Genomic DNA, 15,191 nt, shown 5'->3' with positions numbered 1-15,191 from the left:
TTTCACAACAGCCAGAGGGATCCTTTTAAAACCCAAGTCAGATACTCTCCCACCTCTGCTCAAAACCCTCCTGTGGATCCCACTGTGGCTTGGCTTACAGGGCCCTATAAGATCAGGCCCTCATTACCTATCTGACCTCATTTTCTATTACTTCCCTCCTTGCCTTCCTCCACTAGTCTAGCAACACTGACTTTTATGTTCTTCAAAAATGGCAGGCACGAGACAAACAATGCCAGGCACAGTCCTGCTCTAGGGCCTTTGCACTGACTGTTCTTTCTATTTGGAATGTTCCTTCCCCAGGTATCCACTTGGCTAGCTCTCTCACTTCATGCAAGTCTTTGTTCACATGCTACCTTTTCGGTGAGTCTTTCTCTGACCAAACTATTTAAAACTTCAGTAACCTCCCACTCTCACTGGCATTCCCTATCCTTTTTACCCTGATTTATTTTTCTCTATAGCACTGATAACACTTAAACTTGTTATACATTTTACTTATTTATCTGATCATTTTCTCTTTCTTCCTCACTAGAATATCACCTCCATGGGGACAAGGATCTGTTTCACTGCTGTATCCTCAGCTTCTAGAACAGTGCCTGGCACATTGTAGATACTCAATAAATGTTTGTTGAAAGAATGAATACAATAAAGGCAAATAATTCAAGGAATAAAGAAAGGCTATTAGAGAATCCGTGTGTGTATGTGTGTGTGTGTGTGTGTGTGTGTACCTGTTCAAGAAAATCATGGTCTAACTACAAAGCAAAATAAAACATAACATGATTATAAGCAGCTGATGGAATATAAGAGGGACTCCCTTTGACCTTGATAGTAGAAACATTCTCTTTGGAGAGGCCGAAAGATTGTGACGTAGGACTTGTAGAGAAGGAGCTGTATTCCTGGCTCACTACTTGGCTGGGTTTTGAAAGATATTTACATAGTCATGATAATGTAAATCATGACTGGTTTTCAGGTTTTACAGTCAACATGAAGACAAAGCAGGGAAGAGCTGGTTGTGGCTGCAAAACAGAATGTAAATGTTAATAACCTAGACAATGTGAAGGAAAGATCAAACTGACAATGTGGGTCATTGAATGGGCAGAGGGAGGGTGGTGGCTCTAACATCCTTGTCCTAAAAAGTGGGTAGTCAAAATTATCTGTCAAAAATGGATGGAATAAGGAATAGAGGTTTGAGTATACATATTTTTTCAAGTTACAAAGTTAACTAGGAACAAAAAAGGAATATCAGCGTTAAACATTGCAGGGGAGTGGAGGGAAAAGTGAGGCAGTGTACAGAAACAAAGCCCTCATTGTCATACTTGGGAGTCAACAGGATATTGTCTAAATTTTATAAACCAAGAGACAAAGTATATACATGTTATCTAGAGTTGTAAAGGGAGCCACCAGCAGAACTGTTCTTTTTTGTTTGTTTGTTTGTTTTTTATAAATTTATTTATTTTATTTTATTATTTATTTTTGGCTGCGTTGGGTCTTCGATGCTGTGCCCGGGCCTTCTCCAGTTGCGGAGAGCAGGGGCTACTCTTCTTTGCAGTGTGCGGGCTTCTCATTGAGGTGGCTTCTCTCATAGTGGAGCACAGGCTCTAGGCGCACGGGCTTCAGTAGTTGCGGCACGCGGGCTCAGTAGTTGTGGTGCACGGGCCTAGCCACTCTGCGGCATGGGGGATCCTCTCGGACGAGGGCTCGAACCCGCGTCCCCTGCACTGGCAGGAGGATTCCCAGCCACTGCGCCACCAGGGAAGCCCAAGAACTGTTAAAAGGTTGCTTTGAGGGGGGTGGGATGGAGATGGGGAGAGTCAAGGCAGGGGACCATTGGTTTTTATCATGTGCTCCTTCTGTATGATTTGTTGCCATGTATGTGCATTACTTTAATAAAAATAAGATCCTAAAAACTTCATGTTGATCTTACAACAAAATAGTTATATATCCTATGACACTTTATGACAATATCAGAATGGGTATGTAGATATCCAATTAGACTTGCCTCCACGGAGGAAAATCACACTGTAATGTGCCTTGCATATGTTTATGAAGAGGGTTGGAAAGGATATTATGGGACTTAAAACATTGGCAGTACTTGAACGTAGTAGTGGAGGCTCTGGTATTTGGCATCGTACTGGCCTGGGTTCAAGTCCTCTCTCTGCCATTCATTAGTTGCTCTGTCATGGGCAAGTTACCTCACTCACCCCCAATTTGTCCGCCATAAAATGAGGCTAATGCTCATACAGTAGAAATGTAAGCCCCTCAAGAGAAAGAGCCACCTCTGTAGAGCTGCATAATATATAGTTGATGCTCAGTGTCTGCATGTGAGGCCCGAACCTGCCTCAGAGGTATGTGCTGATGAAGGACTCAATGTGCAAAGAGCAGGGGAGAAGGAGTGTTAGTTCAAAAGTGGGTAACCGGTTTCCTCGTCTATGGGAAATTTGCCTTTGGTTTAATAAAATGTAGTCATTTTGGCTGTGGAAAGAATAGCTCTCAGGGCTTAGAGTGATACAAAATGAATTAAATTGCCCTGTACATAAAAGGAAGAAAACAATGAGAATTCACCAGCAGCTCAAGGGAGAGGGCACATGAGCCTGGAAATGGAAAGGAGGGGAGCTGCTTTCTCTGTGTATTGGGAACAGAAAGAGCCCAACAGCGATAGGGAGTGGGGTCCAGGAGAAGGGTTGGTTAAGAAGCTTTTCCCAGTGATGGGAAAGGCTTAGGAAATGTGAAGAACAGGAAAGTCTGATGTCCAATATTAAGTTGGTTGCTAGGCTGTGCTGTACAACTTAGATGACTAAAGAAGTGATAGGTAGCCTTGGAAGGAAAGCTTTGCCACTTACTCCCAGCCTTCAGAATTTTCCAACATTCAGAGGTACTGATTTTTATATAGTTTGAGGGAAGGGAAATGTGTTAGGAGAGGACTGGTGGTGAGGATATTCTGGGCTTCTCATGTAAGCTTTAGGTGTCTGAAATCTTGGATGCCCCGCTACTAGGCAGTTTCATCCCCTGACATTCTGCAGTAAGCAGTCTTTAGCCTGCCTTTCCTTATCTCCTGAACAGAGCTGCTTGGTGATAACTCAGCTTTTCATCTTTGTTCCCAGTTAATATGTAGGATCTATATGATTTCAGGTATTTGCCTGCTGATTTATGAATGCTGGAAACCGGTCTGGGACCCAGTGACCTAGGTTCGTCAGAGTTTATGGGCAGATGCTGAAGTTCAAAAGATTCCAAGAGTTTACAAAGAGAGAAGGTGGGAGGAAATCTCTCTAGTCAAATGATGAAGATTGTAAGTGAATTTATTTTTTTCTCTCCTGTTAAGGTTTCATCCTGTCCTCTGATCCCCAGATCATAAGATGAGTGGTTATGGTATTATGCTACGAAGGTGTTTGGCATTGAGAGGGGACTGGGGAAGTTTGGCTTTGAAAGTCTCTGGGAATGCCTCTCTGATGGACATGGACTGAGATTTTGCCTGAGTCCCTTGAGTCCAATATCTCCTAAGTATCTGACTCTATATTCTTTTAAAGTTACCCCAGGATCCCAAAGGCCACAACCAGGATTTAAAATGCTGTGGAATTTAAAATGATGGAGGTTGTAACAGAGGGTAGATATAACAGAGGGCGTTCCATAGGGAAGAAATCGTATGAGCAACGGCTCCTAAGTAAGAGAAGGCAGGGCACATCTGGTAATAGTGAAGTGTTTGTTTGGAATATACGCAGTACTCAGAAAAATAGCAAGAAAAAGCCTGGAAAACTAGTCAGGGCTAGATTTTGGGAGAGTCTCAAAATCAGAGTCAGACATTTCTTGAAAGAGTAGTTTATGCTCATTGTCAGGAATACCTCACCTGCAATTCACAACTCAACTCACTGCAGTCATAAAACTGCTGCATGGCATAGACTCCCAAACAGTGGCTTCAATAAGACATACATGTATTTATCTCACTTAAAAGAAATCCAGAGTTAGGCAGTCCAAAGTTTGTATGGTGGCCCTATGAAATTGTTAGAGATCCCGATTCTTCTCAGTTTACTCCTCCACTATCCTTAGGGTGTGACCCTTATCCTCATGGCCTTTATTCCAGGAGGCCATGTGTCCAGGTAAAACTCAGATTTTCTATTTATAGGGAAGGAGAGGAGAATGTATACTGTAGTAAACAGTTATCAACCTATGCCACAAGTGTGAAACTATCCCCTCCGAGGTCACCAGAGACCAGACCACTACCTGACTGCTACAATCCCTATACATTTTTCAGGACTTTTCTTGACCTCTGGATAGTATTCAACACTATTGACCCCTCCCACCTTTTGAAATATTCTCTTCCCTTGGTTTTGTGGCATTACTTTCTCCTGCTTTTCTCTCTGTCTCCTTGGTCATTACTTATCTGTCTCTCTCCTGGGCTCCTTTTCCTTCACCTATGCTGAGGTTGCTGTTGGCCTCCAGGCCTCTTCCCTGGGCCCCGTCTCTTCTAAGGTTTTTATTCTTCCCAGGCCCAGGGAAGAGCCGTTAGTATTCCATATCTTAGTGAAAGGGGTTACCATCTACACATTTGATCTCTCAAATTAGATTCCCAAGAGTTGCCTTTGACACTTCCCTCCTCCTCACCCCTTTCCCTACATCCAATTATTCATAAAGCCTTGCTTTTTATTTCTTTAATATCTTCTGAATTCAATCACTTCTCATGATCTCCACTGCTACCACTCTAGGCCTAACCACAATCATTGCTTACTTGGATGACTACTCTCCCTTTTTCCAGGAAGACACCTAATTCATACTCCTAATGGGTTAGGCAGCTAGAGTGGTGTTCTTTCTAGAACACAAATCTATGTTGCATCCAAGCCTAGAACCCTTCAATAACCTCTCAGTGTTCTCAGGATCAAGACCAAAGTCTTTATCTTGGCATTCAAGGCTTGCCATGATTTGAAAGGGATGGGAATTTGGGGTACTAGAACTGGAAGAAAGGAAGGGCTGTGTCTAGTGTGAAATAAAGCCCTGTAGATGGGGGGAGAGAACCTAGGAGGCAAGAAAGTGGTGAGCTGATGTCACAAACTTGGAGGGAGCAACAATTTAGAGAAAAAGTCAGGAGAACAGAAGCCCACCATGAATATCTGTGAAGTATGTGTATACGTGTGCATGTGTATGTTGAATTGTCCATAGAACATAGGGATTCATATTTTATTTGCATAATAGAGGAAAAGGTGACTTCATAAAGCAGAAGACATAACCATTTGAACTACTTTTGATATAGGAAACATATTGAATATTAATTCTATAACTGACCACTGTGTTGACTTTTATTATGGTTTCTAACAACATTAATTGATGCTCTCAGGTTGTCCAGGTCTGCATTCATATACTCTGTAATTAATGATAATGTTGTCTACTTTCAATTTTTTATACATCTTATTTTGTTTTCTTGAATAGACCCAATTATTGATACTTATGTGAATTTATTACGTGGTAAAGGTGCCATTTCAAATCAGTGGGGGAAAAGATGGATTAATTTGCACATGGTGTAGGGATGAGGCTATATTTTTGTAAAATAATTAATCCTTATACAAAATAAATGTTGGAGTGATCAAACATTTAAATGCAAATAATTAAGCCATAAAACTGCTTGGAATAAAAGCAGTGATTATTATAACATAGGAGTGTGGAAAGCATCTCTAAGCATGAAGCAGAATCTAGTCATGGTAAAGGAAAACCTGATACATTTCACTACATAATAATTAAACCTTTTTGTATAGCAAATATTATCCTAAATAACATGAAAAATATTTGTAGTATATGCAACACATAAACGTGCAAGAGACATTGCTGGTAGAAATGTTATTCTGTGTATCTTTTTAAAGTTGACAAGTTTTGTATCAAAATGGAGTCAGCACTGCTTGTAATAGTAAATAAAAAATGGAAACAATCTAAATGTCTATGTATCTTGGACTGGTTAAATACATTATGGGACATTTACAGAGAAAAGATTATGGAGCAGTTAAGAAAAATGTGCACTATGGAAAGCTGTTTAGAATATATAACTTGGAAAAAAAAACACCAAACCCTGGTCACAGAACAGTAGGTATAGTGTACCATTTGTGGGGAGAAAACCCAAATAATTAGTATATAAATAGAAACAAATCTGGAAGAATGTATATCAAAACGTTAATAGTGGTTGTTTCTGGGGCATGAGATAAGGGTGGCCTTTCATTGGTATGTTACATATTTCTGCATAATTTGAAATTTCACAACTACAACACGTTACTTTTGCAATAAGCAAAAAAATATATATACATAAAAATAAATATATTCAATGAATGAATCGCTTTGAGGCGGTGGTTTTGGTTTGGAATGGCTTCAGACCGAGCCTGGTACAGTGGGATAAACACGGGCTTCGGCGTCAGACAGCCCCGAGCGGGGCCCCATTGCCCCACCCCCGAGGAAGGAGAAGGGGGGTGGCAGGGGGCTGCGGAAAGGGGCTGGGCTGGGCTGGGCTGGGCTGGCTGCAGCTCTAGTCCAGGAGGCTGAGACTTCGAGAGGGACTGAGAGAGGGCAGACGAATTCCGGACTCGCTAGAGGACAAGGTGAGGGACGTTGAGATCGGGGTTTCCAGACAGTGGTTCCAGTCCACTCGAACCTAGAGCCAGGCAGGTGGGCAATTTTTACTGCACCACTGAAGCTAGGGGAGAGGTTACTCGGAGTGGGATGTAGGCAACGAAGACGACCGAGAGAGTAGGAGGCTGTATGGACTGGAGAGCAGAGGCTAGTTGAGGAAGAGGGGGAGAAAAACTGGGAACCGGGCGTGTTGAGTAGTGGATGGAGAATATGAGGGGGAAGGGGAATACTGAGGGGAAGTGGAAATTCAGAGAAGAAAACAGGGGATGTAGAGAAGGGTTAAGGAATACTGGGGGAGGGGGTGCAATGGTAGCATGAAGGAGGATGTAAGGAATGGGAATAAGGAATTCTGTGGGGTAAACAGGAACAGCGATGGAGAAATAGGGAGCAGGGAGCAAGGCAGAGGGAATACGGAGTGGTACGGAGTGGGGGATAAGGAATGAGGAGCGGGCGGGGGGAAGGGCAGACTGGCTGGGACGGAGGCCCCCTAGGGAGGCGGAAAGGGGCGGGACCACTTCCGGCCTGGAGGGGGGAGGGCAGTCTCTGAGTTTATGAGGGGCTTAGAGGGAGTGGACGCACTCAGGAGTAGTAGAAAGACGAGGTGAGCAGCGAGGCCCAGCTCTGGATCCGAGCCCGGGAGGGGTCGGCCCCACCCTCTGGGATCTGGAGAAATCCTGCTCTAAGGACCGGATCGTACCGGATCCATCCGGCCGGGAAGGGAGGGCACAGGACCCTGTTTGGCTGGGCCCAAGATGGAATCACTAGCTCAATACTGATTTGAGGAGGGGGGTGTATTAGGGAAGGGGCGGAACCAAGATGCGCTTGGCCCCTGTTTGGAGAGGGGCGTATAATGAAAAAGGGTGGGACCGGACGGTGCTGTGGACTTGGGCTGGATGTCGGTAGGGGAGGGGCCTGGACCACCAGACGCTGCGACAATTTGAGAGGGAGGCTTGTTGGGGAGGGGGCGGGACCGAATGGTACTACGAACTTGGAGAGGGGCGTGTTGGAAAAAGGTACTGGACTGAGTCTCTATTACGCATGCGCACTATGGATCTCTGGAAAGGGGCGTGTAGTGAAGGGCCAGCTTGGAGACGAGCCAGCTGCCGAATGCGCATGTGCACGGTGGACATCAAAGAAAGAGCTTCTGCTGGGAAAGCGGGCGGGGCTGAGATGGGCCCTGCAACGGATGCGCATGCGCACTGTCGACTTGCGGCTGGGGGGGGTGTGCACTGGGAAAAGGGGCGGGGTCCTCAGAGCTGCCGCGCTGGCACATCTTCCTGGAGTAGGGGAGGGTACGGCTGCAGAGAATTGAGATCTAGGCGCTCTGGATTACTGAATTTGAGAACGGAGTCCTTGGGGGGTGGGGGGAAGGTTTGGGATTGGGACCCTAGGGAAGGTGGGTATCAGCCTCCAGGCAGAGCGGGAGAGAGGACGTTAAGTGAGCTCGCCTCTTGACCCAGGCCTTCTCTTCTTCAGGCTCAGCTCTTGCCAGGCCAACTTGAGACATGTCTGACACAAGCGAGAGTGGTACGGGTCCAACCCACTTCCAGGTAAGCCCTCCTTCTGCCCTCTCCCTAGCTGCTTTTGCTCTCCAGCCCCTGTTGCTGCCCCAAATCTCTTGGCACCTCCCCTCCCCAGCCCTTCTCCATCTACCTCCCTGCTTCGTTGCCGCCTCCCTCCCCCAAGTAGAGGGAGGGAGGAGGGAAGGAAGGAGGGAGGAAGGAAGGCAGGCGGGAGGGAGGGTAGGCCCGCCCCTCTTCTGCTCAGAGGAAAGGGAGACCTTGTTGGGCTGAGGTGGTCAGAGCACACTGCAAGTAGGAGTTAGTATAGGTCAGAGAAGTGAGGCCCTGGAATTTTGGGGCCATTTGCCTAGTTGGGGGTGGGGAGAAGGTCTGTGAGCTTCCCTGTTTCCTCTTGCAGGCTGAAGCTTCAGAAGAGGACCGTGGCTTGAAGATGCAGACCCTATTGACAGTGACCCAGAACTTGGAGGTCTCAGAGACACCGAAGGCCTCAAAGGCACCAGAGGTCTCAAAGGCCATGAAGGTCTCAAGTGCTGCAGGAGTTTCAAAGACCACAGAGGTCTCAAAGGCCACAGAGGCTCAGGAGGTATCTGCCACTCAGGCCTCAGCTACCACTAAGCTGACTGATACCCAGGTTCTGGCAGCTGAAACGAAGAATCCGGCAGCTGAAACCAAGATGCAGAATACTGACCCTCAGGCTGTGACAATGCCTGCTACTGAGACCAAAAAGGTCAGCTGTGGGGCTGATACGAAGGTCAATACAAAGACCCTGGAGACTGAGGCTGCTGCCTCTCAGGCTCTGGCAGATGAACCTGAGCCTGAGGGTGCAGCTGCACAGGCTCAGGAGAATCAGGATACTCGGCCCAAGGTCAAGGCCAAGAAAGCCCGAAAGGTAAGACCCTTGTCTTTCTATTTCTCTCAGTTGGTTCATGGTTCTGTAAACCTTTAGAAAGTTCCCTCTGCTCATCAAGGCTGTGGCGGGACACTAAGAGAAATGTGATATAATTCCTGTTTTCAGAAAGCTCACAGACTGGTGGGCACGTGAGACAGGAATACGAACAGCTGCAATCTGAACGAAATGCAGTTTATATTTACATATTAGCTACCATATGTCAGGCCTTAAGCTAGGCACATTCACACAGGTTATCTCACTAAATCCTGAAAGTAATCTAGTTTTGTAGAGAAGGAAGCTGAGTCCCAGAGAGGTGGAGTGACGTGTCCAGGGTGGTATAAGCAGAGCCAGTGGTGCACACAGGAGGAGAAGCCTCAGGCCCCACCCTTGGGTTGCTCCTGGCCTGGTGGGAAGGTGAAACTCCTGCTTGGAAAACAGTGAAAGACAAATCCAAGACTCAGGCTGTTACTACAAGGATGGGATTAGAGGGGACTTCAGGAAGAGAGAAGATGAGGAAAAAGGACCATCTGCACCATCTGGCAATGTTGTGCTTGCTCTCCATTGATGCAGGTGAAGCATCTGAATGGGGAAGAGGATGGCAGCAGTGATCAGAGTCAGGCTTCTGGAACCACGGGCGGCCGAAGGATCTCAAAGGCCCTAATGGCCTCAATGGCTCGCAGGGCTTCAAGGGGCCCCATAGCCTTCTGGGCCCGCAGGGCATCAAGGACTCGTTTGGCTGCTTGGGCCCGGAGAGCTTTGCTTTCTCTGAGGTCACCTAAGGCCCGTAGGGGCAAGGCTCGCCGCAGAGCCGCCAAGCTCCAGTCATCCCAAGAGCCTGAAACACCACCACCTCGGGATGTAGCCCTTTTGCAAGGGAGGGTAAGAAACCTGTCCTCTCCACTCAGCGTTATTCACTGCTTTGCCTGCCCTCTTCTCTGCCATCCTCTCAAGTCTTCTGCAAGCATGTTTTGATCGTTCCATCTTTTCCTCCTCTCCCAGGCCAATGATTTGGTGAAGTACCTGTTGGTTAAAGACCAGACGAAGATTCCCATCAAACGCTCAGGTAGAGTTCTACTAACCCTCCTTTCCCCCAGCTCTGTTCTCCATTGCCCTCTCCCCCATGTGCTGAGGGCATTTCTTGCTCTCCTGCTCCCACTTATGTCCTCCTAAAGTTCTAATGGCAGTAGTAGTACCTCTGTTCATTAGCTCAGAACCTGTTTGTGCCACCCACAGCAGGGTTGGTAAAGGGTCTTTAGTTTGGGTATGGGGGCCACCCGGCTTCACTTCTGCCCAGGTGCTCGCAACACTCTCCCCTTGCAGACATGCTGAAGGACATCATCAAAGAATACACTGATGTGTACCCTGAAATCATTGAACGAGCAGGCTATTCCTTGGAGAAGGTGAAGGGGCGGACCTGGGGGATGGGTGCAGTGGGGTAGCCTTGAATCAAACAAAGGTGTACATGTCTCTTCTGGGGGGTACCACAGAGACTAATCCAGCCCCATCACTGTGAGGATGGGCAGACAGTGGCCTAGCAAGGGGCATAGACTAGCTTGAGGTCACATAGCAAGTCAGTGGTAAAATCACAGCTAGGACCCAAGCCACCCAGCTTAGTCCTGACTTCTGTCCACTGCTGGACATGTCCTATAATGTACTTCAGATGCTCATCTCTCCCTTTCATTCCCCACTCTCTGGCTGCCTAGATTCCCACTAATCACAAAGATGATGTTGATTAAAAGTAATGCATTTGTTGCCTGTTTGCCATGTGCTGGCCACTAAACTAAGTGCTTTAAGTGCATTATCTCACTGATGTTTCTCTCTCTCTCTCTCTCTCTCACACACACACACACACACACACACACACACACACACACACACCCCTAGGCACAGGGGGAGCTGTGGGATGCCCAGGAAGCTGAATTCTGTGATCTCACAAGCTGTTTTCCCCATCCGCAGGTATTTGGGATCCAATTAAAGGAAATTGATAAGAATGACCACTTGTACATTCTTCTCAGCACCTTAGAGCCCACTGATGCAGGCATACTAGGAACGTAAGCTGGGAAAGGGCTGGGGTGGGAGGGAGGCTTCTGCTTTTGCCCATGGTACTACTCCATCCCTGTCCTCTCCCCACATCCCCTTAGGAAGTCAGGAAAGACAGAGCCTAAAAACCCCTATTCTAGCTCCTGCACGTAGTTGGAGCCCTGCACACAATAGTGATACCTGATTATGATTGACTGGAGGATGTAGAAGCCTGAGGCAGGTCATTCCTACTGTCAAGTTTTCTGTATCTCCAGAAGCTTCCCTGTTGTTGCTTGTCTCTTCCTATTGACCTTGGTAGAGTGGTTCTCAAGGGAGGGCTTCCTGGTATGGGTGAATCATGAGGGTTGAAGGGCAGGAACATCAGTGGGGCCGTGCCTAGAAATCTATTGGAGCTGAGGGGTCTGGAAGAGAAAGAAGGGACTCACATTGGCTGGGTGTCCGGGTTGTACTGGGTTGACAAGTACAAGTACAATTCTATCCTCTCAGCAACCTGGGGAGAGGAGAATGTGATTTTCCCATTTTATGAATAGGAGAGTCTAAGTGCCTTGCCCAGGGTCACATAGAGCTTGAAGCACAGACTGGGCAGAATTCTCTCATATCTGAAGAATCTGGGAGAAGCTAGCCTAGTGAGCTGGCTGGTGTGTTTTTTTTTGCAGATGGCTGCTGGATGTAAACCTTCTCTCTGTCCCATTATTCCCCTAGGACCAAGGACTCACCAAAGCTGGGTCTCCTCATGGTGCTTCTTAGCATCATCTTCATGAACGGAAATAGGTCCAGTGAGGGTGAGTGGCTGGGCTGGCAGCTGAATGGGGGATCATGGTCAGAATTCCACATGTTCATTTTCTATCCCTGTTTCCTTTTGCCTCCCCTTGCAGCTGTCATCTGGGAGGTGCTGCGCAAGTTGGGGCTGCGCCCTGGGTATGATTGGGCTCTGTCAGCACTTGCTGTCTGTGTTGTCCTTTGGGAAGAGAGGATGGTCCCAGGATTGCATCAGCCTGGTGGTCTGGTGGAGTGGGCGGGGTTGCTGGACTGGGTAGAGGGTCCAGGGTTCTGACCTGGGTGGATGGGGAAATGGTCCTGAACTCTGCTGTCTGTCTCACTGACTCTTGGGCTTCTGTGGAGCTTCCATCTTATGTTGGAAGCCTCTTTTCCATGTTGGAAATGTCTCTGCCCACATCTGGGAAGTGCAACAGCCCTGATTATATTTATCTATGTATGCAATTATGTATGTATGTATGTATTTTATCATTTTCTGCTGTCAGGATACATCATTCGCTTTTTGGGGATGTGAAGAAGCTCATTACTGATGAGTTTGTGAAGCAGAAGTAAGTGTCTGTCTAGTGTTCCTGTGTTCCATGCATTTTGCCTGTCTTAGAACTGAGTAATAAAGCTGTGGTGCACGTGCGTGTGCGTATGCAGGTGGTAGTTTATTCCTGAGGTAGTGGCAGAGAACAGAAGCACACATTTCCTGACCTACTTGTACTCTCACATATGCCTTTGGAACAATTCTTCAAGGGAGGGATTGTCATCACCAGTATTGTACGCGTGAGGAAACTAAAGCTCAGAGAAGTGAAGTAATTTGCTCAGGGTTATTATACAGGTAGCAAACGGAAGAGTTGTATTTAGATCCTGGCCCCAATACCTTGGTTCTTTTTTACTATGCTAGCTAGGGCTTCATAGAAATTAATCTCCATAAAGAAATGCCATAGAATGGTAGCTTTAAGCAGCCAGGTACTGTGCTGGGGTCTTGACTAGTACATCTCATTTCATTTTCATAACTACCCTGCAGAATAGCTGCTGTCACCTCATCCCCTGTATCAGTTGAGGAGCCTAGGGCTCGGAGAGTGGAAGTCTGAGCATGGCCCCGGCTGGTAAAGGATCCATTTGGACCTGAAGCCCAGACCTCCTGACTTTTCTGGCCAGGGCCCACCCTGTTCTTGGTCCTTGGAGAACATGTGGGCACTCATACAGGTGTACCAGCACACACCTGTGGGCTCACACACAAATGGTCGAGAGTATGTATGGAGTCCACTGCTCTTGGTTGACTGTTTCTTCCCGTACAGTCATTTTCTAGGGTGGACTGTCCCAGGGTTCAGCCAGGCCACGGACGAGCCCCATGGTGGGGTGTGCTCAGAGCAGGGGGCCTGAAGAAATGGCTCCTCTGTTTACAACACACCCAACAAGAACCTGGGTTATTGTGACAAGGGGCACAAAACTCGTGGCCTTCCTATGAACAAATACCCTACACGTGCCCCCTGCCCCTCCACATGGCTGCTGGGCAGGACCAGTGAGATAGGGCTGAATATTGGAAGAAAAGCTGCAGTATTTAGTGGGGGAGTTTGCCACCTAAATGCATGAGTGGGCCATGAGTGGTCTTACAGACATAAAGGCTTTGAACCTCTCTTTTCAAGGTACCTGGACTATGCCAGAGTCCCTAATAGTAATCCGCCTGAGTATGAGTTCTTCTGGGGCCTGCGCTCTTACTATGAGACCAGCAAGATGAAAGTCCTCAAGTTTGCCTGTAAGGTAATTGGAGAGCTGTCCAAGCTTGGCATACCAAGAGCATGGGGTGCCACTGTTTGGGGTAGGCTGTGTGCAGAGCAGCCTGCAGCTCATACATGAACATTCTGAAGCCTGTATTAATGTGCAAACACTTTATCTGAATAGTTTAATCCTTACAACTGACATGTCATTGCCTTACTGCAGATGAGAAAACTCAGGCTCAGAGAGGTTGTCAGGTGTTATGTCCAAGGTCGCAGAGATAGTAAGTGTCAGAGCAGGGATGGAATATTAGGTGTATAATTACTAGTAGTATTTATTGTATTACTATAATTTGCATCCTGTAGGCACTCAATGCTCAGATTCTGATCCTTCAGATGGTTGTTATTCCTGTTTCAGGTACAAAAGAAGGATCCCAAGGAATGGGCAGCTCAGTACCGAGAGGCAATGGAAGCAGATATGAAGGCTGCAGCTGAGGCTGCAGCTGAAGCCAAGGCAAGGGCTGAGATTAGAGCTCGGATGGGCATTGGGCTCGGCTCTGAGAATGCTGCTGGGCCCTGCAACTGGGACGAAGCTGATATTGGACCCTGGGCCAAAGCCCGGATCCAGACGGGAGCTGAAGCTAAAGCCAAAGCCCAGGAGAGTGGTGGTGCCAGCGCTGGTGCCAGTGCCAGTGGCAGCTTTGGTGCTAGCACCAGCCTGACAGCCACTCTCACGTTTGGGCTGTTCGCGGGCCTTGGTGGAGCTGGTGCCAGCACCAGTGGCAGCTCTGGTGCCTGTGGTTTCTCCTACAAGTGAGATTTCAGGTATCTATTTAGACTTGGGGGCAGCCGGGCCTCATGGGAATGGGATGAGGAGCTGGGTGGTTATAGGAAGGCCAAGGTTGGAGGACCACATGGAGAGTGTGAGAAAACACTACTTTTGGCATTTTATTCCTTCTTTTTTGGTGGATATCAATTGACTTTTTGATTTTCTTTTACTTGTGTTTTCAGATATTCCTAATCCCAGCAGTCTTTCTCTTCGAGCCAGGGTGCATCCTCAGAAACCTACTCAACACAGCGCTCTAGGCAGCCACTATCAATCAATCGAAATTGACATTCTACATTAAATCTATTTGCCATTTCTGAGTTTATTGCTTTTTTTGGTGGGCTGTCACATTTTGGTATCACATTTTAAAATGAATTGGGAAAGTTTCCACCTCAATCTGTGCTTAGCTTTAGGTGACATTGTCAAATTCAGTAGAGCAAAATTAGCATGTTTCTCTGGGATAGGTTGGGCCCCATCTCTAGCCTATAGAGCAGGCAGGATTGCAGTGGTGTGAGGAGTCATGGGGATTGTAGGCATAGAGGGCACACTTCGAAGAAGAGCCCTGAGGTGGGCAAGTCTGGAGCAGAAAAATAGAGGAGATTGAACAAGTATAGACTCTCCTTTTGAGAAATTTGGGTGAGACAAGGAGGGAGAGGGAGGTAGCTAAAGGGAGATACAGGAACAAGTAGGGATTTTCTTGGGAAAAGAGAGAGACTTGGGCAGGCAGGAGCCAAAAGACAGGGAGATGTTGAAGGCTGACTCGTGCAGCCCAGTCCCTGAGGAGGTGGGTGGGGAGGACCTGTGGGAAGGGACTGTACAGAAAGGACTTGGAGAGGGGA

At 47.3% G+C, this 15,191-nt stretch overlaps 1 protein-coding gene and 1 non-coding gene across 4 annotated transcripts; both read left to right on the top strand.

Moving 5' to 3' along the window:
* The first annotated feature begins 6,459 nt into the window (after window positions 1–6,459).
* Window positions 6,460–14,672, top strand: LOC132357440 (melanoma-associated antigen D2). Of its 3 annotated transcripts, none has more exons than XM_059910867.1 (13): window positions 6,460–6,563; window positions 8,071–8,144; window positions 8,515–9,006; window positions 9,577–9,885; window positions 10,006–10,069; window positions 10,327–10,406; window positions 10,963–11,057; window positions 11,749–11,828; window positions 11,922–11,964; window positions 12,309–12,371; window positions 13,458–13,572; window positions 13,945–14,351; window positions 14,538–14,672. In XM_059910867.1, the coding sequence occupies exons 2-12, from the start codon at window positions 8,100–8,102 to the stop codon at window positions 14,341–14,343; spliced, it is 1,785 nt and encodes a 594-aa protein (XP_059766850.1). In that variant the 5' UTR covers window positions 6,460–6,563; window positions 8,071–8,099; the 3' UTR covers window positions 14,344–14,351; window positions 14,538–14,672. The 3 variants fall into 3 exon arrangements, with proteins under 3 accessions (XP_059766850.1, XP_059766852.1, XP_059766851.1); XM_059910869.1 differs by lacking the exon at window positions 6,460–6,563 and adding an exon at window positions 6,570–6,630; XM_059910868.1 differs by lacking the exon at window positions 6,460–6,563 and adding an exon at window positions 7,119–7,195.
* Window positions 13,168–13,296, top strand: LOC132358065 (small nucleolar RNA SNORA11). The gene has a single exon (XR_009500420.1). It is a non-coding gene; the product is annotated as a small nucleolar RNA SNORA11 (small nucleolar RNA).
* Window positions 14,673–15,191: the final 519 nt, after the last annotated feature.

Source organism: Balaenoptera ricei, chromosome X (assembly GCF_028023285.1).
Source record: "Balaenoptera ricei isolate mBalRic1 chromosome X, mBalRic1.hap2, whole genome shotgun sequence".
Lineage (NCBI taxonomy): Eukaryota > Metazoa > Chordata > Mammalia > Artiodactyla > Balaenopteridae > Balaenoptera > Balaenoptera ricei.
Note: the sequence above shows the minus strand (reverse complement) of the source record. Positions and strands in the feature narration are given on the sequence as shown.

Coding starts and splice junctions, on each gene's coding strand:
- LOC132357440 (XM_059910867.1), top strand. CDS start 8,100: ATGTCTGACACAAGCGAGAGTGGTACGGGTCCAACCCACTTCCAG. Junction 8,145..8,514: donor CGGGTCCAACCCACTTCCAG/GTAAGCCCTCCT, acceptor TTCCTCTTGCAG/GCTGAAGCTTCAGAAGAGGA. Junction 11,829..11,921: donor CGGAAATAGGTCCAGTGAGG/GTGAGTGGCTGG, acceptor CTCCCCTTGCAG/CTGTCATCTGGGAGGTGCTG.